At 36.0% G+C, this 27,191-nt stretch overlaps 5 protein-coding genes across 6 annotated transcripts in view; 1 reads left to right on the forward strand and 4 right to left on the reverse strand.

Moving 5' to 3' along the window:
- Positions 1-3,360: 3,360 nt before the first annotated feature.
- On the reverse strand, positions 3,361-11,666 carry LOC111476595 (trafficking protein particle complex II-specific subunit 120 homolog). Of its 2 annotated transcripts, none has more exons than XM_023120319.1 (11): positions 11,029-11,666; positions 10,642-10,848; positions 10,281-10,463; positions 9,295-9,404; positions 8,440-8,499; positions 7,765-8,053; positions 6,899-7,194; positions 5,765-6,642; positions 4,488-5,426; positions 4,105-4,321; positions 3,361-3,421 (listed from the first exon to the last, which is right to left on the reverse strand). In XM_023120319.1, the coding sequence occupies exons 1-11, from the start codon at positions 11,437-11,439 to the stop codon at positions 3,397-3,399; spliced, it is 3,615 nt and encodes a 1,204-aa protein (XP_022976087.1). In that variant the 5' UTR covers positions 11,440-11,666; the 3' UTR covers positions 3,361-3,396. The 2 variants fall into 2 exon arrangements, with proteins under 2 accessions (XP_022976087.1, XP_022976088.1); XM_023120320.1 differs by lacking the exon at positions 3,361-3,421 and adding an exon at positions 3,676-4,011.
- Positions 11,667-13,471: 1,805 nt separating this feature from the next.
- LOC111476653 lies at positions 13,472-17,090 on the reverse strand. Its single transcript, XM_023120422.1, has 5 exons — positions 16,550-17,090; positions 15,139-15,198; positions 14,936-14,998; positions 14,261-14,329; positions 13,472-14,076 (listed from the first exon to the last, which is right to left on the reverse strand). The coding sequence occupies exons 1-5, from the start codon at positions 16,910-16,912 to the stop codon at positions 13,834-13,836; spliced, it is 798 nt and encodes a 265-aa protein (XP_022976190.1). The 5' UTR covers positions 16,913-17,090; the 3' UTR covers positions 13,472-13,833.
- A 3,056-nt stretch (positions 17,091-20,146) lies between these two features.
- LOC111476678 (60S ribosomal protein L39) lies at positions 20,147-20,780 on the reverse strand. Its single transcript, XM_023120455.1, has 3 exons — positions 20,677-20,780; positions 20,449-20,552; positions 20,147-20,371 (listed from the first exon to the last, which is right to left on the reverse strand). The coding sequence occupies exons 1-3, from the start codon at positions 20,677-20,679 to the stop codon at positions 20,323-20,325; spliced, it is 156 nt and encodes a 51-aa protein (XP_022976223.1). The 5' UTR covers positions 20,680-20,780; the 3' UTR covers positions 20,147-20,322.
- Positions 20,781-22,683: 1,903 nt separating this feature from the next.
- LOC111476229 lies at positions 22,684-23,709 on the forward strand. Its single transcript, XM_023119990.1, has one exon. The coding sequence runs from the start codon at positions 22,684-22,686 to the stop codon at positions 23,707-23,709; it is 1,026 nt and encodes a 341-aa protein (XP_022975758.1).
- Positions 23,710-24,683: 974 nt separating this feature from the next.
- LOC111476656 (deSI-like protein At4g17486) overlaps positions 24,684-27,191 on the reverse strand; it is a 6,286-nt gene continuing 3,778 nt past the window's right edge. The window contains exons 3-5 of the mRNA XM_023120426.1: positions 26,829-26,997; positions 25,960-26,247; positions 24,684-25,669 (exon numbers count right to left, since the gene is read on the reverse strand). Of these exons, the coding sequence (XP_022976194.1) occupies positions 25,413-25,669; positions 25,960-26,247; positions 26,829-26,967 (684 nt within the window). The 5' untranslated portion in view covers positions 26,968-26,997 and the 3' untranslated portion in view covers positions 24,684-25,412. The remainder of the gene's footprint in view (positions 25,670-25,959; positions 26,248-26,828; positions 26,998-27,191) is intronic.

Here is a 27,191-nt window from a genome sequence, read left to right on the forward strand (position 1 = left end):
CCTTACATTTGCCCACCATTTGATTCCAATTTCATTTTCAATACAGTGAATTGTTTCCATTTTTTTCCATTCCCGACTCTGTAATCAGAGAGCGACAATGTCCCAAAGCTTTCCAACTACCTACTACTACCGCTATTACCCCACCACCAGCCATTATAACAACACCCCCCTCCCTCTTCTTTGTTTTCAAGATACAGTCACTTGACTTCAAGCCAAATACAGTATTAGGTAGACAAGAATAATTGGAGACAAAAAAGACTTAAGCAAGAGGGAAACAAAAAAGAAAAGAAGTAATAATAAAACCTAGGCTCTTTCTCCTTATCATAGTCACATGCTGTCTACATTAAGGGATGTTTTTAGTATCAAATTGGTGCACACAAAGCAAAGGAAAAGCAGTCGACCAAATTAAATTATTGGTCGGAATAACAACGAATCGTTTTCAGATGTCGCAATTATAAGAACCTAAGGTCCAAATGCCTTACTCATCTCTGTTGATTTCTTCCTGGACCCAAAAGGAAAATTCAATCCACCGACACGACTCCCAAAGTACAATCGTCCAATGAACAGGAAACCAACAAGAAAAAACTAAAATAACGAAAGTAGAAAGATGAGTGGAGATGAAATGTGGCAACATCAAGAATCAAGAGGTCAATTATTGATCGATAAAGCTATTTTTTACAGCTTTTAGATAATTATGAAGAAATGCTTGCATTCTTCTTCACTCAATTCGCCCACTTCCGCAAAAGTAAAAGAATGTCAAAGCTTTTAGAAGAACAATTGAAGCATCTGGCGTACCTGGCAGAGCAGATTTCCAGAGCCGCGAGAGAAAATATCAACGGCATCTGTTGATCTTTTGGAGGGGAATTTCAATTTTTCCGCGGAATAATCGATGCTTTCGTTTGTTGGAAGAGCGCGAGGGCTCTTCTTTTTGTGTGTTCGGCCCAATCAAACTAAGCCCATCCATCACCGTCGATTACCCTTGCAAATTACTTTTTGAAATTATTAAATATATATTTTTACTAAATTTTAAACCCAATCAAAATATTTTGCATAGTCTCCTTAATTTTTTAAGGGTACTCATTACAACCGTGAGATGATTTTTGAAAGTAATAATTTTAATCAATTTAAAAATTTAAAACTACTCTTTAAATATTTGTAATTAAATATTGAAAATTCCTAATTTTTACCTTTGGAATAATAGTGGGAGAAGATCGAAACTCGTTTAAACTATTCATACAAGTTTTCACCAAGATCATAATAGCTCGTGAGTGTACGCTTTATCTTTAAATAGGGAAACAAAAACTGATTTCGAGGGTCGAAAAAAAAAGGAAGCAATGAAGAAGCATATTTTAAAGTAACGAAAAGAAACAAAGATTGAAAGTTGAGAAATGGAAAAATTACGGTTGGCAAGAATACAACCGATTCAGTAGAACAATAATGGACCATTGGAATCAACCTCTTATGGAGTTAAATGGTGGGGTATTCCTGTCACAAAAAACTACATAGGGTGATAAAATGTTTCAATTAGGGTTGTACATTCAACCCGGCAATCCGGCAACCCGGACCAATCCAACCCGAACTATAAGGGTTGGGTTGGGTTGGATTAGCATTTCGGGTAAGGTTAGGTTCATTTTTTTGAACCCGAACTGAATCGGTTCAGTTTCATGACTCGAGCTAAATAACAATATATAAAATATATTAAAAATATTTTCGTAATTATTGGTTGGCCAAGTGGTACTTAATTTTGTAAACACTCACATATTATTTTTTTATTTTGTTATTTTTAATTTATTTTAGAGAACACCACGATCGATGCTCTGATACCATGTTAAGAAATAGAAATAGAAAATAAATTGGAAAAGTGTATGATCTTCATTCAGGTTCACGTTTCTTTCATATAATATATTTAATTTCTTTGTTTTGTTTATATTATTTATATATATGTTTATTAATTATAATTTATATTTTATTGTTTTGTTTATATTATTTTTTTATTTTGTTATTTTTTTTTAGTTTCTTTTATTTATATATACAAATAAATGTTTATTAATTATAATTTATATGTATATTGAAGTTATTTGGATCCATGTTCATAAATTTTATATATATATATAATTTTAAAACATATTCTAAATTATAATATATTTATTATCTATTTGTTACCATTATTATTATATCACAAATTTATATATTTTTTTATTTTTTTAATAGTTTAAGATGGGTATAAATAATCATATTTCAATTAAAATATTTTTATATATTTTTTATTTTTGTTATATACCATATTTTTAAACTAATCATTTTTATTATTTTTTTAATTTCATGATCTATCCCTTATATTTTTGTTACTCTCACCATTTTAAAAAAATGTCGGTATTTAATTGTCTTTAGTTTTATGACAATGTTAAACTATGTTACAATTTTCGCTCGTTTTTTTTGTCAATAATTATAGATCGATTTGTGTTTGCTTGTGAACTTTTAATATATTTTATTTAAAATTGTATCGAATAATTATAAATTGTGGATAAATAAAACTTACAAAAAAAAAATTTACAACCCAACCCGAAAATGGAGGGTTGGGTTGGGTCAAAAAAATCCTCAAACCCGGACCATGTACACTCCTAGTCTCAATCTCATTCTGGAGAATGGAAATATATGGAAATATATAGAGAAAATTAAAATAAAAAAATTAGAAGAATATTGCATTTATTAATGGTAATTTTAATATGAGATAATTAAAAAAAATTATGGAACTGATAATTCCTCTTTGCTTATGTCAATCTTGACTTAAAACAAAACAGGTAAAAAGAATAATATACATTCCCTTCCTTTTTAGTTGTTATCCAATTCTTAGTTTTTTGTATAATTTTTTTAAATAAACAAATATTATCTTATTATAATTTATTGAATTTAATAATATATTTTAAAAAATAAATTATAACCCATTCTACTATTTTTAAACAAATATGTCAAAATCCTTAAAATACACTCATCAAAAAAACGCCTCCAATATTTTAATAGTCTCTCTTAAAAGACATTTAGTCAAGGGAAAAAGAGAACCATGTTTGTTAGCGGCGGTGGGCTGAGGAGAAGAAGCTTAGAAAAGAAAATAATATTTGTTAGCGGTGGGCTTGGACTTGGGCGGGAAGAAGCTTAGAAAAGAAAACACTATTTGTTAGTGGCTTGGGCGGTTACAAATGGTATCAAAGTAAGACAATGGGCGGTATACCAGCGAGTGCTGATCCTTAAAGGGCGTAAACATCGAAAATAGTGCACCGACGAAGGCATTGGACCCCGAGGGTGAATTGTAAAAACCTACATCTATTTGAGAGAGCAACGAGTGCTAGCAAGGACGCTTGACCCCAAAGGAGGTAGATTGTGAGAACCCACGTTGCTTTATAAAGGATGTGAAAACATCTCCCTAGCATAACGTTCCAAAACCATGAAGTCTTTTGGAAAAACCAAAACCATAAGAACTTATACTTAAAGTGGATAATATCATATCATTGTAGAGATCCGTGGTTCTTAAGTCGAACCATGAATTTTTACCATATATTTTGGCATAATACTACACAAAATGAATGTTAAATATCACAAATACAATGGGTTATAACCTACTTTGGCATGCAACCATTAACCTATTTATATGGAATACAATGGGTTAGAATTTGGTGATTTCAGTTAAGTACATATCTGCTAAGATGATGAAATCAATAACATGAATCAGTTTGTACAGCAAAACAAAACTAGGCGTCAAATTGAACAAATACTAAAGCATTAAGACAACTCAAAGTGTTTCTTTTTGGAGTGATCCTCTCAATAACAAAGATGAGACATTCATATGATGGAAGAGTAAACTAATCACAGCCCCATCCCACAAATCAAGAAGATTGGACAGGTTTTCCTTTCTTTTTTCCCCTATTTTTGCAGAGCACAAAGGTAACGAATAGCAGAAGAATGGAAAAGAATTGTCGACGTACTCGTGTTCCTTAACGAATAAAAGCTCGGGTCCTGTACTTTCAAGAGATGAATCCCCATGAAAAACCGATGTGCTATAACGAGCTAACTAACCCATTGATAGAGATGAAAGAAGAAGAAACTCACGTAGTCCCGTTAACGCGAAGGTGGTATGGAGGTCCACAGCAGATAATTGGTTCATCAGGTGAGCTAGTTCTCGCACGTGCTCGGAGGATGTCGGTAGCATCATCGATAATTGCAGCAGCGGACAGCGTGTATTCGCCGGGAATAAGGAAATACAATGAGAAAGAATGTGTGGTTTCTTCAAGCGGAGGCACTTCCAGGGTGATCCCACTTAACACACCTACCAGAAAGTAACCAAAATTTTACATTGTTAGACAGGATGGAGCATGCAGAAGAAGCATAGCATAAGGCATGACGAAGGCGTACGAGCAATATATATTAAATTTACCGTAATGTATCAGCTTAAGCTTTTAGGTTCAGCGATGATTTTAAGACAAGTAACTTACCGTTCCATAAGACAGTTGATTTAGGACCCTCGATGCAATTCTCACCAGCGACGTCTCTGCACGTTATGTTAAGACTCATTTTGATCATTTCCTTGGTGTTGTTACGGACAATAACTTCCAAAGGAGTCATTTCATGAGCTTCCAGAGAGCTGTGGGAAGATCCAGTGTGAAGATTCTGAGTTGGCTCTTTATCTTCTGAACTATTGCTAACTGCTCTGAACCCAAAAGTCAATGGATCTGGCAACAATACATCCATCATTGACGATTGCAAGGCTGCAAGAACAGCATCCTTGATGTTTAATTCTCCAAAGCTATTCCGTCCAGATTGCCACTTGACCTTAATTCTAGATGTTAAATTCTTGATCGAAGCATTCAGTTCAGCTTTCGTAGTCTTTTCCGAGAAGCTTAAGTTTCGGAAATTCGCCATTCCATCTGCTGCAACGTTTTTCCCAAAGAACGAACCATCAAGAACAGGAAATTTACAGTGTTCTAAGGGTATCAGCACTCTTGCAGAGAAATCTCTGTCTATTCTTGTTTTATGATAACTATATTCTGTAACGCTTTGGTCAGCAGATGCATTTTCCTCCCGGCCTGAATTTTCGACCTGGACAGAAACACTAATTTCAAACAATATGTCGGTTGGATTCGACAACTCAAGTTCAAGAAACCGAAGACCCCAACTTCCCCGGAATGGATCAATCTTCACCAAGCTGTCAATTTTGCTTTGAGTCTCAACGGGTTGGTCTGTAGAATTATTATCAATTTCAGCTGGTTTAGGAAGGTCTTCACCCACATGTGCTGGAATTTCCATTGAAAGAAATTGTGCTTTCACAAAAGATAAACCCTGTAAAACACAAATTTGCAGCGGAATAACCAGGCGTCGACCAGGGGGTATAGCAGAACCATTGGGGAGAACGCCTTCAGTATTCGCCATAGGCCCTAGAGAGAAAAATAATGGTTGAGAATATGGACAATACATAGCCTTAAAACATCGCACAACAGAAGAACCGGGGGAAAAAACCAATGCTTGGACTGATATTTATGAGTTTGAGCGTTATGCAAGGCATTCAATTTAATTTGATCATGAACTTCACTAAAGGAATTAATTACAAATCAAGGGCGTAAACCATGGGTATATAATATGCAGAGCAACACAACGTAAACGATCCCACCAGAATTACGAAGTAGAAGTTGAAAAGGAATATCCGAGTTCTATAATTTTGTGAAACATTGGTTATCATCATTAGAGGAAAGAAAGAAATATCAGAAGAAAATACCTGCATAATGTATAAAGAAAGTAGGGCTGCTTCCATCCTTGGAATGCCTCAACATGATTGGAGATGAACTCTTGCCACTAATGGTATCGGAATCGAGCACTCCAAGCTGCCAAGCTTTTAAGGTCACAGGTATGATCACTTCAGCACCAGGCTTCAAAGGAAGAGCAGATTTTAAAGTTTCAAAAGCAATGGAGATAACGGAATCTTGGTGTTTTCCAGATAATGATATGTGTGCCTGCTCAACTGGGATTGTACCTGCATTAGCCAGATGTATCCATATATCACGAATTTCACCTTCATAGAGAATAATGGCACCATTACCACCGACAACGTGTGAAACCAACAACGGCAACGGTGATATCACAGATATATTTGGAACCGATACATTCCTCAACTTCATTGACCCACAGCTCCTGAATGGGTCAGAAAGAACAAGTCCTTGAGCTACTCCATTGAGTAGATTGTCAACATCCTTGAAAAGGTGTTCAGTTATTGCACCAAAGCAATGAACAATACACCCAGGAATTCTCACTGGCCCAACTGAAGTTGGAATCCCAGACAAAGTAACCACCTTAGATGAATTGGGAGGAAGATTCACAGAAACTGGAAAAGCATCAAAATTTCCCGAATGCACAGAAAGGTATATACTATCAACCCTCAACTCAAAGCCGCATGGATTGGCTAATTCCACCAGGACCTGCACTGGTTCTCCAACAACCCAAACCAGTTCCTGCTTGCTGTTATTCGACGTGTCTCCTTTGCTGAATGGAGTATAAATGAAAGGTCCAGAAGGGGCAGATCCTGCCCACCAGTCTTCCTTATCGGGATTGCGTTTTACAATGTCCAATTGTGAAGGATGGAGAGGAAAAGAATGCAACCTAGAAAGACCAGTTAATCATTAACAAACTCCCAAAATAACTCAAATTTGAGCATACAAGATTACCATTCAGTACGATATAGGTGGCTGCTCAGGTAGTATAATTTTCTTTTGGGATAAGAAATGGGGTAGTAGAAATGAAGATCAAGGAAACAGTGTGTTTCTAAGTGAATATTACAGTGGTTAAATTGGAATGGATATAACAGATAAGATGGTTATTAAGGTCCTACAGTATGAATATTAAAATGGCTAGTCACCTTATGAAAGGTAAGGCAGGATCAGCACAGCGTACGCCTGATGGTAACCTCTCTGCTGAATTTGAAAGAGCGCTTGCCAAGCCATTTTGGCCTGCTGGTGTTATTAAAGGATAATAAGATCTAAGTAGCCGTGCAGCAGCACTCCATGCAGCAAGAGGATCCCCAGCACGGACAGCAGACAGTAAAATCTCCCTTAATACGACCATTTGCAAAGTACTCCATTGAGACTCAAATAAAGATACTAATGACTGATGGTGCATTTTTCCAGAATCAGAGTTACTCAGGCCAGCCTTATTCTTTAAGGATAAAAAAGAAGAAAAATTCAGTTAAATGAACAAAACATCTAAAAAAGGATATAAGGGAGGAAAAAAGAAGGAAAGAAAAAGAAACTGGCAAGATTAGTTGACCAATATGAAAACTGAATAGAGAATTGTAAGTATGGTCATATCCATGGAAAATCAAATTAAAAAAAAAAAAAAAAAAAAAAGGTTCATCAGGCGCTTGAAATTGGAAATGACAATTGCAGAGAACAATTCGATTGTATTAAGAGAGAATTTTCAGCAGCTAGAAGCAAACCAATAACATCGCCATCAGCCATCATAGAAAATGGCAGGGTTTATATCTGTTAGGCCCCCATTTCTTACAATATCTTCACGAGTCAAATAATCAGATAGCGTTTGTACTAAATGCATAACATTATTTAGAAGGAAAAAAATATCTGAACACACAACCGGGGCACCGTGTCTTTTTCTCTTCTTTCCTTTTAAAATATGAAAGAAAGTTGCATTTAAAAAGTCGAAACACAAAGTCAAAAGCCAGAGGAGTTAGGAACTAGATCTTTGTCATCTAGCTCTTGAAATACTCACATGGGAGAAAGAATGATCAGTCTCAGATGATCGACTTTGAACACGATAAGCTTTTGTTGTCAGGGCCAAGACTTGCAAGGCGCTAACAGCAGCATGTCTATTTTCCTGCTGCATGTATAACTGAGCAACCTGCCTTGAAAAGAAAGCAGCTTTCCGCTGGTAACCAAGAGAACCAAATAAACGAGCTATTTCAACATATAATATTAATCTATCACTGGCATCAATCAAAGATTTAGCACCATCTGCTGCACTGGTTAATAACTCTGCAACCTCTTTAGCCAGCTCTCTCCTGTGAATCAAACCCCCCTCGAAAGAGTAGATAAAGTTATTCATTGCATGACCAAAAGTCAGAAATATGAGTTAATATATATGTATTCATCACTCAAATGAGGAAAAAAAAAAAAAAAAAAAAACTATACTAAAATGCAAACTTTTTTTTTTTTTTTACTGTAAATTCTATTTTAGTGAAATACTAACTTTCAAAACAATAGAGATGCATCTACTGGAAGAGATTCACGCATACAGATTCACACAAATAAACTGATGACCAATGTACAATTTGTAATCAGAGAACATATTGATTTATCTTGTTTCTTTTCCTTCAAATCAACCACACGGTCACCTATACACTGTAATATATATTCAGTATTCAAGTACACAAATCATAAAATATACCTGCAAAGAAATCTAGCCAACTTCAAAGTAGCCTCGAGTTCAAAACTTAGGGGTGAAACCCTAGTGAAGAGAAAAAAATGAAAGAAGGAATGTTAAAGGGGCAAATATATGAAACAACATATCAGAGATTGGTAAAATGAACAGCACATGCAAGTACTCGTATATATTAATTGATTTGAAAAAAGTGAATTTCGATCAAGAACAACAAAATATTTTTCCAAAGAAACACAATTTCGTTTTACTTGTCCTATCAAAAACATAGTTTTTATCATGACAATCCACAATTCAACACGTAAGAGAAAGTCTCTAGTCCAACTTACACGCGTTTTAGCTAATCTCAGGGAGCAATTGTCTAATGTTACTAAATTTGGTTATAAAAAAACTTGTAGAATTTTATTAAATCATAGGTAAGCGACCATGTGTGCTAAAACTTCATTCTCTCAAAAACCATTTATTGCCCCAATACCACTAGGCAAACTCAATGGTGGGAAATTGTTTCTTTCTTAAGAACTAGCTATGTTAATATTTTAAATAATTGCTTAAAATTGATGTCATGCTTCTCTTTAGGTTAATTTAACTTTAGGCCTTATTTTGCTTGATTTTAGTCCTTTTCTGGGTTAATTGGGTTCCTCTTGGGGTATTCCTTTTTTTTTTTTCTTTTTTGTTTGTATTCCCCGTGTATTTTCTTGCATTTATTCTCAATGATAGCTTGGTTTTTAACCAAAAAACGCTATTGTATGAATAAATTATAAGAGATAAAACTATTTTTAACAATATCAAACTTAAGCACTTTACTCTCAAATGATTTGCTACAATATTTATTATTTTTTTAAAACAGAAAAACCTGAACACTACCTTTGGGTGTTATCTTGTATAAATGACTTCCTGTAATGCAAAATAACACTATTGTATCGGTATCTGACTTCTTCCTCCAGAATTGCATCCGTTTGACCCATGCGATCAATCTGATATTCAGAAGTATAAAGTAAACCAATTAAGCAAAAATACGTCAAGACATACACACCACCAAAAGAATAGAAGTATGCCATGAATACTAACAAGTTTCAAAGACTCATATGATTTAGGCTACTTTATTTCTCGAGAAGAATGAGAAAATAAAGGATTTTGTTGTATGTATAACTGTTAGAAACTTAAACAAATTTTCTGTTGACTCAATAATACAGTCCAGTAGATGGGGATCTCAAAATGATCCCTTACTCTCCCTCAAATCAACAAATTTCAAGCTGCCTCGTTTATATGATATATCACTTATTTCTCATCCTTGCTAACTATGTTCCGACTTAAGTCAGTATTCCAGGGGTCGACACTCTGCCGTAAGTAAGAACTTCCGTTATTCTAATTATTTCTCGACTACTACTCTCTTAACCCCCTGCAAAAAGTAAAATACAAGGGGATCGCAGCATTTATGGGAATGCTCTGACCATCTTTATCCATAGCGGTCACAATTGGCAGAACTAATAACATAGTTATGTTTTGAAATCAACAAAGAAGTGAATCTAATGATGATATTCCAATTATGAAAATATCCCTCGTACGATAGCACCATACACAATGCCTTGACATGGAGTTCCGGTAACAATTAGATGTATATATATATATTCTAAGCCGCCTCAAACCTGGAAGTTAAAGCTGTAATTTGATCATAGAAAATAGCTAATTAAACTATGTGGACAGAACCGGAAATCACGAAGAACATCATCAAATGAAATTTCTACGAACGTTGAATTCTCTGCATTCAGGATGCAGATTATTTTACTAAAGAAACTAATGCTGTATCCTAGGGGGAGGGGATTAAGGAAATGCTAGAGAGAGGAAGGTACCAGTAAGGCACAGACACTTCCCTCCAAAGCCCCCGCGTACCAAAAATAGTCCCCGGTTAACCGAGCAAGATCGATTGCAGTAGAATAGTGAGCGTTGGCATCAACTGGCGATGCTGCCAGCAGACAATAGTCACCAATTGTCTTCTGTGCACGACCAAGCCTTCTTTTTTTGGCTTTAATAACCTACATTTTTCATCAGTTACAAACTATTAAGTTGCAATGTTTAGAACATCCTTTCGCATTGTACTTACAGTTCTCCATTAAATGTGAGATGCGAGCCTTATCTAGATAAGAAATGAAATAACAGCAACGACTGTAATAAGAAAACTAAATCAATTAATTAGGACACCTAAATATAAACCTCCTCTGAGCTGAGACTTGCTTGAGAATCTAAAGGCGTTTTCAAAATAGTTCCAGCAGACTCTGCTTGAAGGACCCATTTCTCAAATTCCATCAACAAAGAAGCTGCAATATCTTGCATCATTGTGTTCAGATGAAATTCCTGAGTTTGCCGGTCAGCTGGAGGAAACAACCTCAAATTACCTCCTTTTTTGCTGCCTTCTTCTAGCTGCAACAAATTCCAATAAAGAGAGAAAAAAAATTAGATGCTCAAAAGCTTTAATTGATCATAAATAACTATTTGCAAGTCTTACGACTTGACATTCACAAAGATCATGGTTACACATTTTTTTTTTCAGGTGAGCATGGTCAAATCAAAGTTAACAAAGAGAACAAAGCAATTCCCTGCCTGAGAATCATCGGGGCAAAAGGCGAAACAACGTTCGACGAGCGCCGAAGTGTAACCCTTGCAGGCGGCATTGAACTGCTCAGTAGCAGAATCAAGATCGGGGGAAGAAGGACAGTGACAGATACCAATAACAGCAAGGATCTTGCGGTTGGATTGGAAGTCTTCCCAAGGGCTAGGCGGATCTCCACCGAGAATAAACTTGAAACGAAGACTACCAGAGTCCCAAGGCTGATGAGCAAACGGCGATTTCTGGTGCTCCGTGTAGAACGAACTTATGGCGGAAAGTGGAATCAATTGGTGCCGCAGAAGCATCGACAAGTAGTCCCGCAGTTGAGTCGGCGGAACCGAACCGATCGGCAGCACCGCCACTCTGATCATGGAGCTCGTTTCGATGCTCACATCGGGCTCCATTGTGGGATCTGGAGCTGACCGTGAGGCGCAATGCGACGAACACAGCAGGGAGAGGCGAATTGAATCAGTTCTAAGCCGTCGAAAACTGTAATCGAACGAGGAAGACGATCAAGATTTTGGTGCGATCGTTGGTTGAGCTTCGAGAGGACAGTGGAGAGCTCTGTTTGGCTTCGGCTTTATGCTGCTCCGTCCAAGTCCTGTAATTATCCTCTCCAATCCTCCATTATAATTCTTCGACTAATTAAAATTCCTCGCCGTAAAAATATTATTTATAATGTAATAAATGATGAATTTATCCACGCTTTATTTTTATTTTTTACTTTAAAAAAAGAAAAAAAAAAGTTTAAATTGTTAGTTCATTTATAATAACTCTTAAATTTGTTGATTTTCCTAAAATATTTTTTATAAGTTTTAAGAATATATTCATAAATTGACCAAAAAAAATGTTTAAAATATTAAATTTAACATTTCTTGAAAATATAGAGAGTAAATAAAATAAAATCCACATTATTAGGTCCAAAATCGTAATATAACGAAAAAAACACAATAATATTCATTTTTTATAATAGTATTAAATTTTATAATTCATATTTTGAAAGATTTATGTCCAATTTCTTATATTTTATTATTATTAATTATTTAAGTTTAGCTTCACTCTTCAATTTAGAGATTAAATGTTCCCATCATTTATTTCAAATATTTTTATATTTATATACAAATTTTAATTTTTGTAACTTTAAAAAACAAAATTTTCATTAATAATTTTGACATTATTTAATGTCAATACAGATATTTATGCAAATAAACAAAAAAAAAAAAAAACGCAAGCAAACTGAAATTATTGATCATCAAATAAATAATAATAATAATTATTATTATTATTATTATTATTGTTAGAAATATAATTAGGCTTAAAATTAGAATAGAATTTGTAAATCCGGATCGTGCACATAAATATTCGGACCGGGAAGATCCGTTCGGAAGAGATTACATCTTGGCCTGTCGAGGCGACCAATACTCCGCCGCGCCGGAGAAGAGGCACGACGGCCTGAAACTTTGAACCGCCGGCGGGCAACAGAGAACAACTCGTATTATTATCAGAACTCTGAACAGTAATCTCAAGGTTACAGCGGCGGAAAGGCATTTCAATGGAGAAGGCCGATTATCACTGTTTATCTAAACTTATTACTAGAACATACGGATTCTTAATTTTTAATGACTATTGATGATTGAGAATAATTATCAAAATCCATGGAACAGGAAACAAAAACTATACTGGAGTTTTGTTGAAGAGCAATTTGCAGAAGTCGTATAACGAATGGCTTCTACCACTCCGAACGCTAGCAACGGGGATAATGTTGGAGAACAAGACCGACTATGATCAAATTACAGTGGACATGGGAGTGTGCCTTAAACCCAGTCGAGCTCGCATTATATCGTTGCATCGAGCTCGTTCAAGAGAAGTTGAGATGAATCTTAATAACTGCTGGAGACTGTTGGAGAGATGGTGTCCAACAGTCTTCATTTCTTCTACACACAATGCTTCATGAGTAAAAAATGAAAACAAAGGACACTCACTTGGGAAGTCCATTTCCCAGTTTTGAATCGCTTTCTACGTCGTCCCAGGGATTTTTTTAGACCAACCCAACCCCTATAGTCGAGTTTGGTTGGTCTGGATTGTCGTATCAAATGTACACCCCTAATATATATATATATAGTAAAATGGTTATCTAATATCAAAGTTTAAAAGATGTTCGATGCATATAAACTTATAAAAACTTACGTTAATTCTTTTCTAAAGTACTCCCAAAATGCGTATAAGGATCGAACAAGCTAGCAGTTAAACCAATATTCTAAATTCAAACTATATTGATAAATCTAATACACATTCTTCTCAGGTATGAATTTTACTGCTAGAACCAAACTAGCTGTGATTCAACACTTGTTGTAATCAAACTATGCTGCTGCTACCTACCCATTATGGCACTTTTGAATGAACATCATGAGCAAGAAAGCATTAACAAAAGGAAGAAGGCGCGGTAAAAAGAAATATTAAGATCAAAATCATGATGACAAACAAATTCATTGATTATGTACCTATTATAATAAACGCTACAACGAATGAATCAAACCCTACACCATTCTAGAGGGATTAAACAATTGGTTTTACCCACAGGATTACAGCCTTCAAACTTAGGAATTAGCAAGTGCTAATAAAAGTCTGGTTGGGCCTACACTACAAGACGGCAATCTTTCTTGCCATCACCAAGTTGTAGGGTCATAGGGCTCATGACCATACCAGTGACTGCCAGGTTTAATCCCACATAATCCTTTAACCATATCATATTGGAAAGAAAGAGAGAGAGAGAGAGAGTCAATGTATTTTCACCTTAGTCAATAATCCTCTGAGGGTGTCATATTCAAATCTGGTAGTAAAAAGACAGAATCTTCTTCGGTTGATTTGCTCTTCTTTTGTGATTGAGCCTCGGAAGAACCTGACCCTGTGAATGGCAATGTAGGAGGACTTGTTTCAATGTTAGAGCTTTCCCTTTGATGGGTAAGTGTGGATGAAGATTCCTCATACATCATATTGGAGTTTGTATTGAATTTCTCTGGGTATTTCAAGTTGAAATCAACCTGTGCATAATGTAAGATTGTTTACTAAGTTATGGATTTGAGTCAAGGGCAAGTGGAGAATCTTGGTTTGGAAACGTCAACATCTTTGAAACCCTTTATGGGTCGATCAGGCAAAAGACGGTTGCTCAGATGTTCATGGAAAAAGAAAGCAGACATGTTGAATACTACAAGCCAGAAGAACTACCTTCATCTTCTTCAAACTCTCATTCTTGGTTCTTTGTTCTTCGAAGCTTGCCTGTAGAGTGGCCAGTTCCTGTTCATAAAGTAAGGTCATAAAAAACAAAGGATAGTTATGAAGTTCGATCAAAATTTACAAAATGAAGAGTTCTACACACACATGTTAGGAATCATGACTCTCTACAATGGTATGATATTGTCGACTTTGAGCATAAGCTCTCATAGCTTTATTTTGGGCTTCCCCAAAAGGCCTCATACCCATGGAGATAGTATTCCTTACTTATAAACCTATGATCTTCCACTAAATTAACCAACATGGAATTCACTCACAATAATCCTTAACAATCCTCCCCTCGAACAAAGTACACCCTCATTTTCCAATTCTTTGTTCGATATTTGAAGATTCTATTGACATGGTTAAGTTTAGGGCATGGCTCTGATACTATGTTAGGAATTATGACTCTCCACAATGATATGATATTGTCTACTTTGAGCATAAGCTCTCATGGGTTTGCTTTGAGCTTCCCGAAAAGGCTTCATACCAATGGAGATAGTATTCCTTACTTATAAACTCATCTTCCACTAAATTAACCAATGTGTGATTCACTCTCAATAATCCTCAACAACACACGTGTGTGTGTATATATGAAGTTTGATCAAAATTTTTAGATGAAGATCATACCATTTTTAGATGAAGTTTCTCCTTCAAAAGCGTGTTTTCCTCTTCCTTAAGCTCAGCAAATGTCTGGAACACAAACAAACAAGAGAATACATTCTTCAAGAACAAGGCATTCATTCTTCAAGAACAAGGCAAGCCAAACAACTGAATTAAAGTCAGCAATAAACAAATGCTTGGCTTATACTGCCAGCCCCAAAAAGAATTACCTTCTTTCGTCTCAATCTCTTTGTAGTGGTACACGCCGGCGACTCATTAGCAACAGCACCCTGAAAAACTAATCCCAAAACATATTAATAAGAATCAATAGGATCAAAGGATTGGCATAAAGTTCAAATCAACTTCAAGAACATTAACAAGAATGAATCAGGATTACATGATAAGCAAAATAGCAACAAATTTTGAACAGTAACAGGCACGCCACGTCATGACGTCCACGTGGTCACTTTAAGAATGTGACCGTGACCACACCCAAACGATTTCCTGTTATGGTCACGTGGATCTTCTTTTTCCTCTTCTCAGCCCAACGACTTGCAGGCAATTCTTCATTTATTTATTTATGTTATTGAAAGTATTTCAGAAAGCAAACACAGGAACCAACCATGTACCATCGCCACACCTGATAATTACTCCAAGTCTGCATCAAACCTAACGCAGACCTATCTCTTGCGACCTGATCCGAATTGGGCCCTCACGTTGTAGCATCGTCGATGGTCGTATCAGGGCCCCGGTTCGACCAGACCGGCTCTGAATTTTTGCATGTGACCGGAATACCCTCGCGATTTACGCGTCAAAAAGAGGGGGGAATGAGAGAAAAATGGCTGTAGGGAAGTTTGGCGGTGAACCGACGGCGATGGAAGAGAGTTTGTGTTGGAAAAATCTCGTGCGTGACGAAACAGCGACTCGGCGTACGATTTGGAAAGCGTTGGAATCTAGCGAGGGATTTGAAGGGCGTTTTGGTCAATTTGGAGAAATAAGGGATTTGGAATCGTAGACGAGGTGAAAAGAGGCGAGAAGAAAACGCGAAGTATTTTCAACCAGTGTTCATTCTCTAACAGTGAACGTGAAAATTTTGGAGAATCTAGGGGTATATCGGGGATTTGATGAATTAAAGAGCAGTTTCTCGTCGATGATTTGTGAGGATTGTCCGCCATTGACGGAGAGAAGATGAAACTGTTTGGTGAAGTACAGAGCGGTTACGGAATTGAGAGATTTGCAGTTGTGTGAGTTCTGACTTCTGAGAGAGGAACTCTGTTTCACTAAGCGGATTAAGAAATGAGAACATCGGAAGAGATTTCACGATACGGAATCAGATTCTTGGAAAAACAAATGGAGAAATGGTGACGATTCAATATACGAGGCTTCTCGAGATAAGAATGTTCTATCTGAGAATCCACGGTGCCACCGACCGCCTGAAATCCGCAGCCGACACCACCGCCGAGAAAAAACGCAATTAAGAACGCCGGCGTTAAGATTTGAGAAATCGTGGAGAGAAAAAAACGGACAGAACTGGGAAAGATTGGGAAGCCAGAGCACACAGCCGATACAAGAGACGAAACTATAAAAATCCGGAACAGACGAAACAGAGAATGAGACGAGAGGAGAGAAAGAGTCGAGAACCTTAAATCTGGAAGCAACGTGCAAGAGAGTAGCGTGACGGCTAGACGCTTCATAACCATCAAGCGTAGCGGAAGGAGAAGCACCGCCGCTCCAGGAAAGCGGCGTCGTAGGACTGCATCTGGTGGAGTCAACATCCTTATTATTCCTCTGCAAGACAACATCGCCACATCTCACAACCACCGCAGCCATGGCTGCCGCCGTCCTGGACCTTGGTTGCCTAACCCCCCAATTAAACGGAAGCTTCATGGGACGAGGAGATTTGGAAGGCGACGCAGCCTGCGACTGCTTCAACCGCACCAATAAGTCAGCCACCACGCTGTCCTCGGCCATGGCGGCCGTAAGCCATTCGTCCTCCACCATCATCGCTGCAGAGAAAAGGGGAAACAGGGGAGAAAAAGGAATCAAAAGAGATGAATGGAGAGAGAGAGATGGGCTGAAAAGATTGATAGAGAGAGAGAGAGAGAGAGGGTGGCGGAGAGAGTAAAGGAGAGTATAAATATTGGGAATTAAGATTAGACAAAGAGAGGGAGAGAGAAGTGGGGTTTATAGGTGGTGCTTCTTCAGGTTCCTTGTTCCACTTCCTTTGTCAGCTTTCTTTCTTTTTTTTCTTTTTTTTCTTTTTTTTTTTTTTTAATTTCAATTAAGTCTTGGATATGTGGGCCATACGAGTGACAGCTCCCATTTCTGTTTCGAATTTTTTAAATTTAAGATTCCAATTTAATTTCGTTACTGTTTTCTTCTCGAGATTTGAAATTAGTTTTATTTGGTTTTTCTAAGATATTAAAACGTTTTTTTATTTCTAATTTATCTCTAAATCTTAAATGGATCACAAAATTAAATTTAAATTTTTTTTTGTGTTTTTTTTATAAATTTGAATATATTCGACAAGCATGTTTGTCTCTAGAGTAGGAAAAGGTTAATTTTTCTGCATCGTCTAGCAAAGGTCAATTGTGTGCATTGACATTTGTTGCCCAAATCAAGATTATATCAAATACCTCATTAGAAAGAATCGACTTATGCGATCCTTTCAAGTCAATGTACGTCACGTGACTGGGCATATGAGTAGGGGCTTGAGAGAATTTCTCGTGCTCACAAATCTAGTACCCTATTACACTCGGTTTTTCTTAATCCATTGGCTACAATTCTCTATATAAAAGAATGAGCTTATTAATACTTTTAAAATCTTATAGAAAAAGATTAACCTTTCGATTCATACTTTACAAAATTTAAATAGGACAAAATGGATTGAAAATAACCTTCCAAAATTGATTTTGAAAGTAGTGTAGAAATTAAATATAGATTTTTTAGTATAAGAACGAAATTGGTTAGCGTCCTTACCTTAGTCTTCCATTTTTTAGTAGAGACTGCAACGTTTTGAGTAGGATGAAACGCATGTCAGTCAGGTTGTCGTATTGAAGAGTTAATTAGCCAATGACCATTTCCCATTTAAAGATCGGCCTAACAATTGGGGAAAAATAAACACTTAAAATACCTCGTAATTTCAATACCATCCCCAAATTTCATTCAAACTAATTTACGGTCAATAAATATCTCCCTTCTTACACGCAACAAAGAGTAAACTTTATTTGGTTTTCTGAAGGAAGAAGTTGATAATAATAATATATCGTAAATTTATTTTTATATTTTAATAATTTAACCAAATTATATAGTTTTTTAAACTAAAAAAATTAAATGTAAACATAAAAGTATATTATATTATTATTCCGTCATCTAAGTATATTCATTTTGCTGGTCACGGGGATCGAACCGCAACATTTATGAGATATCAATATTGGCAGCAACTAATATTGTCGTACTTAATTCAACTCACTTTATTGCTCAATTAAAATTCCATAAAACCATTACGATGCATTTATGATTTTTTTTGCTTTTTGTCTTGAATTTTAATATATACATATATATATAGATGTAGACATATTTGACAAAGGGTATGATGTATTATTGTATTTTATGAAGTCTCCACTATTCCTATCTGTTTTTTTTATAATTTTAATGATCTAAAATTTGTAAACTGAATTTCCCTTCCCCAAGCTGAAAATGTGAGATATTTTCAAATTTTATCACTTGGTTCAAGTATTTTTACCCTGAATTTCACTTAGGATCACTTCTGATCTTCAATTAATTAATTTAAAATAATTACAACATAACATTTTTTTATTAATTTTAATAGCGATGAAAAACTGAGTAAAACCCAATTTGATCATCATTAACTATTTAATAGGCATTATCATCAAGAACAGAAAATGACTATTTAGTGAATAAATAAATAAAAAAATCAAGGGCATAAGCACCAAATGAAAATTAAACTCAGAAAGCGAATGGTAAAATTGTCACAATATGAAACCGAAGCACCACTAGGCCCAAAAGAGCATTTGCAATTTAGCAAATAAAATTAATTTCCAAGTATAAATTTATTCAAAATAACTGACTAAATAAATAAACCCAAATTCTAATTTTATCTTTATAATTTCAAACTCTATTTTTTACTTCTAAATTTTAATTTGGCGCCCGAAATAGGACCTTCCTTCCACACTGCAAATCCAAATCATCTCCCGTACTTTAAACCTCACTCCCTCCTCTCGACAACCAAACCAAACTATTCTCTACCATACTATTGAAGCCTTCATTGTTTGCTTTACACCCCATTGAAATTCCCTCAAAGAAGGTTCATCTGCGAGCTCGAAATGGTTCTAAGAAGATAGCCATACCTAACAGACCTCCTAACAAATGCAGTCTAGACAATGAAGAGGTTTGGTTGATATGCAGTGATTAGTAAGATAAATGGGCAATTAGTCTACTCGACCATGTCACCTGGCGTCTTCCACCATCAAGTAAACTACCTCTACCGACTTTCTAGACGAAGACTGGTCTGTTTAGATCAACTAAAGTTGTAAATGCTATGAATTCAATGACACAGCTACAGAACCTTAGAGCATATAGATCAGTTCTTGTTCAAGGTCGAAATGATATTAACAAACAGAAGGGAATCTCAAAGAATTTTCTCTTCGGAACCATCGACAGAGTCGAAATGATCAACTAAAGTTCTCTTTGGAACCATCGACCAAGTTCTCTACCTCTACCGACTTTCTAGACGAAGACTATTCTGTTCAGATTAACTAAAGTTGTAAGTGCTTCAGAATTCAATGACACAGATGTAGAACCTTAGAAAATATAGATCTGTTCTTGTTCAAGGTCGAAATGATATTGACAAGTATACTACAGAACAAAATCTCAAAGAATTCTCTTTGGAACCATTGACAGAGTCTCAACTCGGATAAGCTAGTTGGATCTTCTATGTTATCTTTCACTGTAAACGAAGGTCAGTTATGAATTCTGAGTATATGAATTGGCTCAACCCATACTACTCAGATTTATCGATAAAACGAGTACGAAGCTAAATCCTAAAATAATTATACGTTGCTAGGAAATGGAAAATGGTTATTTGTTGATTTAAATAGTTTTCAAGAATCTCTAGACTTCGATCAGTTTCCCAAAGAATGCCTATCGACCTCGTTTAAATCCTTAGAGAACAGGAGCAAGCAAATGCCATTAAGGTTTATACCACAGACAACCATCGACAGTAAATTCACTCCATTCGAAAGCACTTCAAACTTGAGTGTAGTGATGATTAAACAAAAATATCAGATGAACTAGATTTCAGTTGGTCAACTACAAAAATTGTACGAAAATTCAAGTTCTCAATCTTAACAAGTCCAAGGTAAATGAACATTGAAGATTAAATCGAAAGCACCTCAGAAACCTAGCTTGGTGCGACGCCAGTGCCTGCGCTTCGCATTGTATCTGTAATCCGATCGAAATTAGAAATGGAGAGAGATTAGAATGAAATTAAGCAGATTCAAATAAATTAGGTTTAATACCTGATCGTGTTGTCAGTTCTCAGGCGGATCCAGTGCGGGATTGGCCTGTTCTGCCTCATCTTCTTCGCGAGCTTCTTCTTGATTCTGAAAGTCTTGTGAGACGGCTGCGAATTGGAAGAGAAGATAAAATCGAATTACATGCACACAATTTCAATCATCCATTAGAAAACAATGAATATCACCAAGTTAAACGGAAAGACATTCAGAGAGTCGAATAACAATACGTACCATTTTCGAGTTCCGGCTATCGGCGGCGAGCCTGGAAGCAGATGGGCGGGATTATAAAAAACCCTATTAGCAGCGAAGAAGCTTTATACGCTCTACTGAGAAGGGTAATCGAGACTTGCCCGCGGGCAGCCCAGCCAGATGTTTACTTTCAGTAAATGGGCCTCCAAAGTTAATAAGAAATTGGACCAAACCTTTGAAACTCATGGCCCAAAAGTTAGGGCCTAGCCCACTAATTATTTTATTTTATTTTTTCCTTTTTATTTTCTTTTACAAAATTCTTTTCATTATAATTATAATTTTTGAAATACAACAAAAGAAAATAATATTATTATGAACTTCTAATTTATGTCTTAAATTTTTATTCATACATCTATTTCTTATGCATATGATAATTAATTTAAAGTTTTAATTAATACAATAATATTCTGTTTTATTATATTAAAAAAAAAACTTTGAATAGTAAAAATCATTTAATGAATTTTATGTGACATGACGTAATGTGATTGACTGAATGCAAAACATTAAATTTCCGTGTTGACATGACATAAGTGTTGAAAGAAACAGTGAATTTAGAGCGGAGAAGTAATAGGTCAAAGCGGACAATATCTACTAACTAAGCTTGGGCTGTTATAAATGGTATCAAAACCTGACATCGAGCGGTGTGCCAACAAGGACGTTAGCCCCCAAAAAAGGGTGAACTTTGAGATTCCACATTGGTTAGAAATGGGAACGAGCATTCATTATATGGGTGTGGAAACCTCTCGTTATAATACGTGTTTTAAAATCGTGTACATAACGCGTCAAATAAACAATATCTACTAGTGGTATGCTTGAGCTGTTACAGCTACAATCATGAGTTAATAATATAATTTGATGTCACGGAAAATGGTGCAATTATATGTCTTAATTGCTTTTTGAAACTTTGATATGAATTTTCGTGTTATATTATATAGTTAATTAATTAGGAATATAAGGTATAGTCCCTAAACTTCGTACGTATTGCATCATTCAACATTAAACTATATTTTTAGTCTATTATTTTAATTAATAATATTACTATAATGTTTTAACATGACATGTGAAATGTATATCATATTGTATAATTTTTGACTAAGTTGGTGGATTATGACAGATACTAGATTAAACTAAAGCATGTGGGTAACCAAATAAAATCAAGGTTTAAATGTCGTCAATTTCGACAAAATCAAAACTATTTCAAAAATTAATATATTTGGTCGCAAATAGTTTCTAAAAATATAAACTAAATTTATAATTTAATAAATACGAACTTAGTAGCTGATTTCATTTTAAATTTACATTTTTTAGAGAAAGGTTTTTCCACACTAATAAGAATGTTTGGTTCCTTCTTCCACCTTAGACGTCAGCGTCCTCGTTGGAACACCACCCCGTCTCGAGCTCTAGTACAATTTTTAACAACTCAAAGTCCACTGTTAATAGATGTTACGTATCATTGTCGGCCTCACGATTTTAAAACCCCTACTAGAGAGAGTTTTCCACAATCTTATAAGGAAAGTTTCGTTTCCCCTCCAACATATATGAGATCTTACACAATTGCTGGAGAATATACCGACATCGTGGCGTGGATTGCAAAACTGATCGAGATCGGGATCATGATTTTCTTGGAAACGAGCATTATATATATATATTATAGGATTGTTTAAGGCCTTTCCAAAAGGAATCCAATTTCTATTATTCTATGCTTTTTCCCTTCATTGACTTCCTTAGTTTTATACCTATAAAATTTTATTAATTTCCCTTTTCAAAACACTAATGAAATAAAAAAAAAATGTAATATATGTTATTATATCATTTTAATTTTAAATTTATAAATGATCAACTTTATAATTTTAGATATAATAATAATAATAATAAAATAACAGAGTTTAAAATGTCCATCGGAGGCCATGGTCTAATAAGGCGAGTCATATTGGCAGGGGATTTCGTTTCCAAATCTCTGCAAATTTCACTACTCAATTTCCCCCTCCAATGTCCGCCGCCTTCTCCGCCTGCTTCCGTTCATCCTCCGCCAATCGTCGCCACCCTCCGCCGCCAGATTCCGGCTTCCCCAATCTCACCACCTGCATTTACCACACTAATTTCGCTCTCTTTACCCTCTCATGGTCTCAATCCCTCTTCTCTCACTCCCTTCTCCTTAACTTTCACCGAAACCCCAATTCCTTTGATTCACCTCCAAATCCTTCTTCTTCTTCTTCAATCTCTTTTCGTCTACTTATCAGAGCTTTAAATCCATGGAAGAAACACGGCTGTGAGAAGCTTTCAGATAGTATCCATGTCTTTTGGGATCTCCGGCGAGCCCGTTTCTCGTCGTCGCCGGAACCCTATTCCGGATTCTTCATCGCGGTGGTTGTGGAAGGAGAAATGATACTTCTCGTCGGCGATATGATCAAAGAAGCCTCTGCGAAAACCAGAGCGGCGAAATCCCAAATTCCCCAAACCCTAATTCTCAAAAGGGAACACGTGATTGCGCACAAAATCTACACCACGAAGGCGAAATTCGGCGGTCAAATCCGAGAAATCGAAATAGACTGCGGCTTATTCGAAGGAAACGACGACGAATTAGGGCTGTCGTTCAGTGTTGACCGGAAAATGGTTTTGGAAATCAAACGGCTGAAATGGAAATTTAGGGGAAACGAAAGAATCGAAGTGGAAGGGATTCCGGTGGATGTGTATTGGGATGTTTACAGCTGGGTTTTCGAATCGGAGAAAGAAAACAGAGGAAATGCGGTGTTTATGTTCCGATTCGAAGCGGAAGAACAGAGCAATCCGGCGGCGCGACAGCAGAATCTAAACCTGGGATTGAACGAATTGGAGTGGCGGAGGATGAGAAGTAGCTTGTCGTCGTCATCGGTGTCGGTATCGGCGTCGACGTCGTCGGTCGGATCATCCGTCGGAGCTAGTTCATCGGTGATGGAATGGGCTAACGGAGAGGATAGCGATGTAATCGGAGCTCCGCCGGGATTTTGTCTACTGATTTACGCTTGGAGAAGATGAAATTGAGAACCCAATTTCTAATCTGTTAGATAAAACGTCACAATCATCCATTATCGATTATCTGGTTTGGATTCTGTTAAGTGAAATGCAAGTTTTGAGAGCAGAGGAGAAAGTGGGCGATGGGTCTCTGTCGTCTTCCCGTTGAAAGGGGGACAGGGGTAAAATGGGTAATGAAACTGAAGCTGAAAAAGGATGGACGCCATTAAAGCTCCGCCCGTTCGGAACAGTGTAGAAGATGATGAGGTTGTGGAGAATTCTTTTGGGAAATTAAAAGATTTGTAATTTCATTTCTAATTTCTGTAATTATTAAAATATAAAATTTTGTTATTATTATTATTTTTATCATTATCTTCCTTTCTAAATTTTTTAATTCATCTTCTTATCAAATAAATAAATAAATAAATAAATAAATAAATATATATATATATATATGTACACACACAATTTGAAATATCGAATATGAAACTAGTCGAATTATATTGTAATCGGTTCAATATGAAAGTTCGAATTTAAATAAATCAATATAATAGTTGAAAAACGAGACAACCAAAATGGACCGAAAACCAACCGATTTAAAACCCTAGAAAATTCTGTTCATATTCAAACGTTCTTAATCATATAAATAAGATTCTCGATTCTGTCGTGTGTGTGTATATATATATTAAATTCCTACCAATATTTGACTCTAATGTAAGTTCTCACATTTGGAAAAGTTGACCCCTAAACAAAAGTATTTTTCTTCTACTTCTACATTTACCTAACATCACTTACTTAATACCTTGATGGCCACGATTGTGTCTCTTAGTTAGGTTTGATTTGAATAATCGAAAGTTTAGAAGTTCAACTACAAAGACAACTTTATTCTTCTACTTCTAGTCTTCACAATTGCAAGTCCGAGTTAGGTTATAATATAAATATCACATATCCTAACGATGGATTAACACAAATTAAGAACTAGTACACTTTATGCAAACGACACAAACTCCAATCTCTATAATCAATATGTGAGATCATACATTGGTTGAAGAAGAGAACGAAACATTCATTATAAAGGTGTGGAAACTTTTTCCTAACAGACATATTTTAAAACCATGAGTCTGATAGCAATACGTAACGAGTGAAAACGGACAATATCTGCTAGAAGTAGGCTTGAACTGTCACAATACTTATGAACAATTAAAATATCGATAAGGCACCTCTGACCTTTCAAACCCATAAGCTTCGTAAATCTCGAGCCAAACCGAATAGGACGAGAGGTGGAAAAGAGGAAGGGTGTCATTTCAGCTTGGTTTTTACCACCGACATTGAAAGATATATACATATTTGAGAGAAGACTCTGGGTCCATAGGAAGTGAATGGAGGAGGAGGGAGCTTCCACCACCCAATCCCCCACCATACCCACTTCCATTAATGCCATCTCCACTTGAGTTGACATCTTTCCATACAAGCCTTCTTCTTTACATCCTTCTCCAACTTCCCAAGAACACCATTTTTTTTCAATCTATAAACCATTTCAATGATAAAATCTCAATCAAACTGCACAAACATACACGGCATTTCAACACAAAACTGCTCCACCACAACTTTTCTTTCTTTCTATGGGATTTGTAGAAGCAGAAGACCAGTGGAAAGGCAAAAAAATCATGTTATTTTGCCTGTCTTCTGTTAATTAAGCTCTTAAATAGCCTATAAAACAGTCACTATTACAGCTTTAGAGCTTGGGATGTGGACTGTGAAGAATGAATCACCGTTGATGATGGCGGGATACATCGTTTTTGTCTACTTACTTTGACGGTTGAAGTTGGAGGATTGGAAACAGAAGAAGGTTTATCATTATACCTACTTGGTTGGCTTTTCAATTTCTTCTTTGCACCATCGTTGTTGAGCTTATCTCCTGGGCGTACTTGCCGAACCTTCGCTTCGTGCAAACTCGCTGGAAGAACGCAGTTGCAGAAAAGACCTGAAAAACGTATCGAAATAACATCACAAATTGTTGCAAGTTCCAATCTCAGAGGGAATAAATGAAGCGCTCGTATTAAATTATCACTTAGATAATTAACGTCTCACGAGTCATGTTGTGCTCCTAATTATGCAGGGGAAGACAAAAGTTACATAAGATCAGGCATAGAAACACAGTGGCTATGTTATAATGGGCAGTTTGTTTGTAAACAAGGATTTTATGTCACAGCAAGAACAAGCAGGATTATGGAAAAGAAAACAGTCAGCTTGGAGTATAATCGACGATCTTACCAAGTCGAGCAAGACGGTTAACCCAGCTAGGGATTGGTTTCCCTACCAACCTTAAGCATACATCATTGCAAAAATGGTTGCAATTTTTCGTTATGAGATGATAAGTGTTCCCGGAGTACTCTTCGGCTACTTTCTCCATAAACGAGCGAACATCTTTCTGATCTAGATTTGTTCTTCCGATACAAATTGATTTCCTAAACGTAAAACCAGGACATTGTCTTGGTTCTACCTCAAATATCCCTGAAGTTGCACGTTCATGTGCTCCAAATGCATATTCAACTCCATGAACTGCAAAAAAAGGTTCACCCCAATGAGATATTTGAGCTTGGAACAGCCTGTTTTGATAAAATAAATTAAACAAGCTGGATTCACTAACATTGGCTGCTTAAGTCATAAAAAAAAAAAAAAACTCAGAGACGGCCAAACACAAACGACATAGATATCAGTAGAAAATCATATAAGCAATCAGAAACAAAGAAATATGCAGGAATTCATCAATTTCTCAGCCAAATCAAGCTAGCCATTACAGAATCATCTTTCCATAAACTGAACAATTAGCTCATAGAGATAAATACACAACCAGAAACAGAAAATTTCACAGCACAGCCATAATACAATCCTCATGTTCCTCCAGTTTCTCAAGTAGCACAAATTTCAGCCAAAAAACAGAACGAATTCAACCTCAGATCTGAAGGGGAAAAAACGCAATGAAGAATCAAGAAAAAAAGGAAACAACGATTTGAAAACCCTTTGGTTTATGTGACAATCATTTACAAAAATACCTAAATCCTCGTCGCCTCTGCTAACAACATACTAAAAATGGAAGAAGAAGAAGAAGAAACACAGAAAAACGCCACAAATTGTCTAACCTTGCACGCCGGAATGGTAAACCCCAAGACCGAGCCAATACGCATAGCCATTGATCGGCGTTAAATCATACACATTCAAATAAACCGGCACGGTTCCGCTCTTCTTCTTCTTCGACATCAAAGTAATTCTGCAGAACATTTTCCTCAAATCCACCCCTTCTTCTTCTCTGAAATCGAAATCACATAACACATAAGATTCAGTCCGAAGAAATTTCGTTAAAGAGAACGAAGATTAAGAAATCCAAAAGGAAGAATCAAAAGGAGAAGAACGAAATGGAAAATCAATCGTCAGTGAATTGAGAACAAATTTCAACAAAAACACAAAAGACAGAAAAAAAAAAAAAAAAAAAAAAGTTTGTCCGG

The sequence above is a fragment of the Cucurbita maxima genome, unplaced genomic scaffold, assembly GCF_002738345.1.
Source record: "Cucurbita maxima cultivar Rimu unplaced genomic scaffold, Cmax_1.0 Cma_Scf00003, whole genome shotgun sequence".
Lineage (NCBI taxonomy): Eukaryota > Viridiplantae > Streptophyta > Magnoliopsida > Cucurbitales > Cucurbitaceae > Cucurbita > Cucurbita maxima.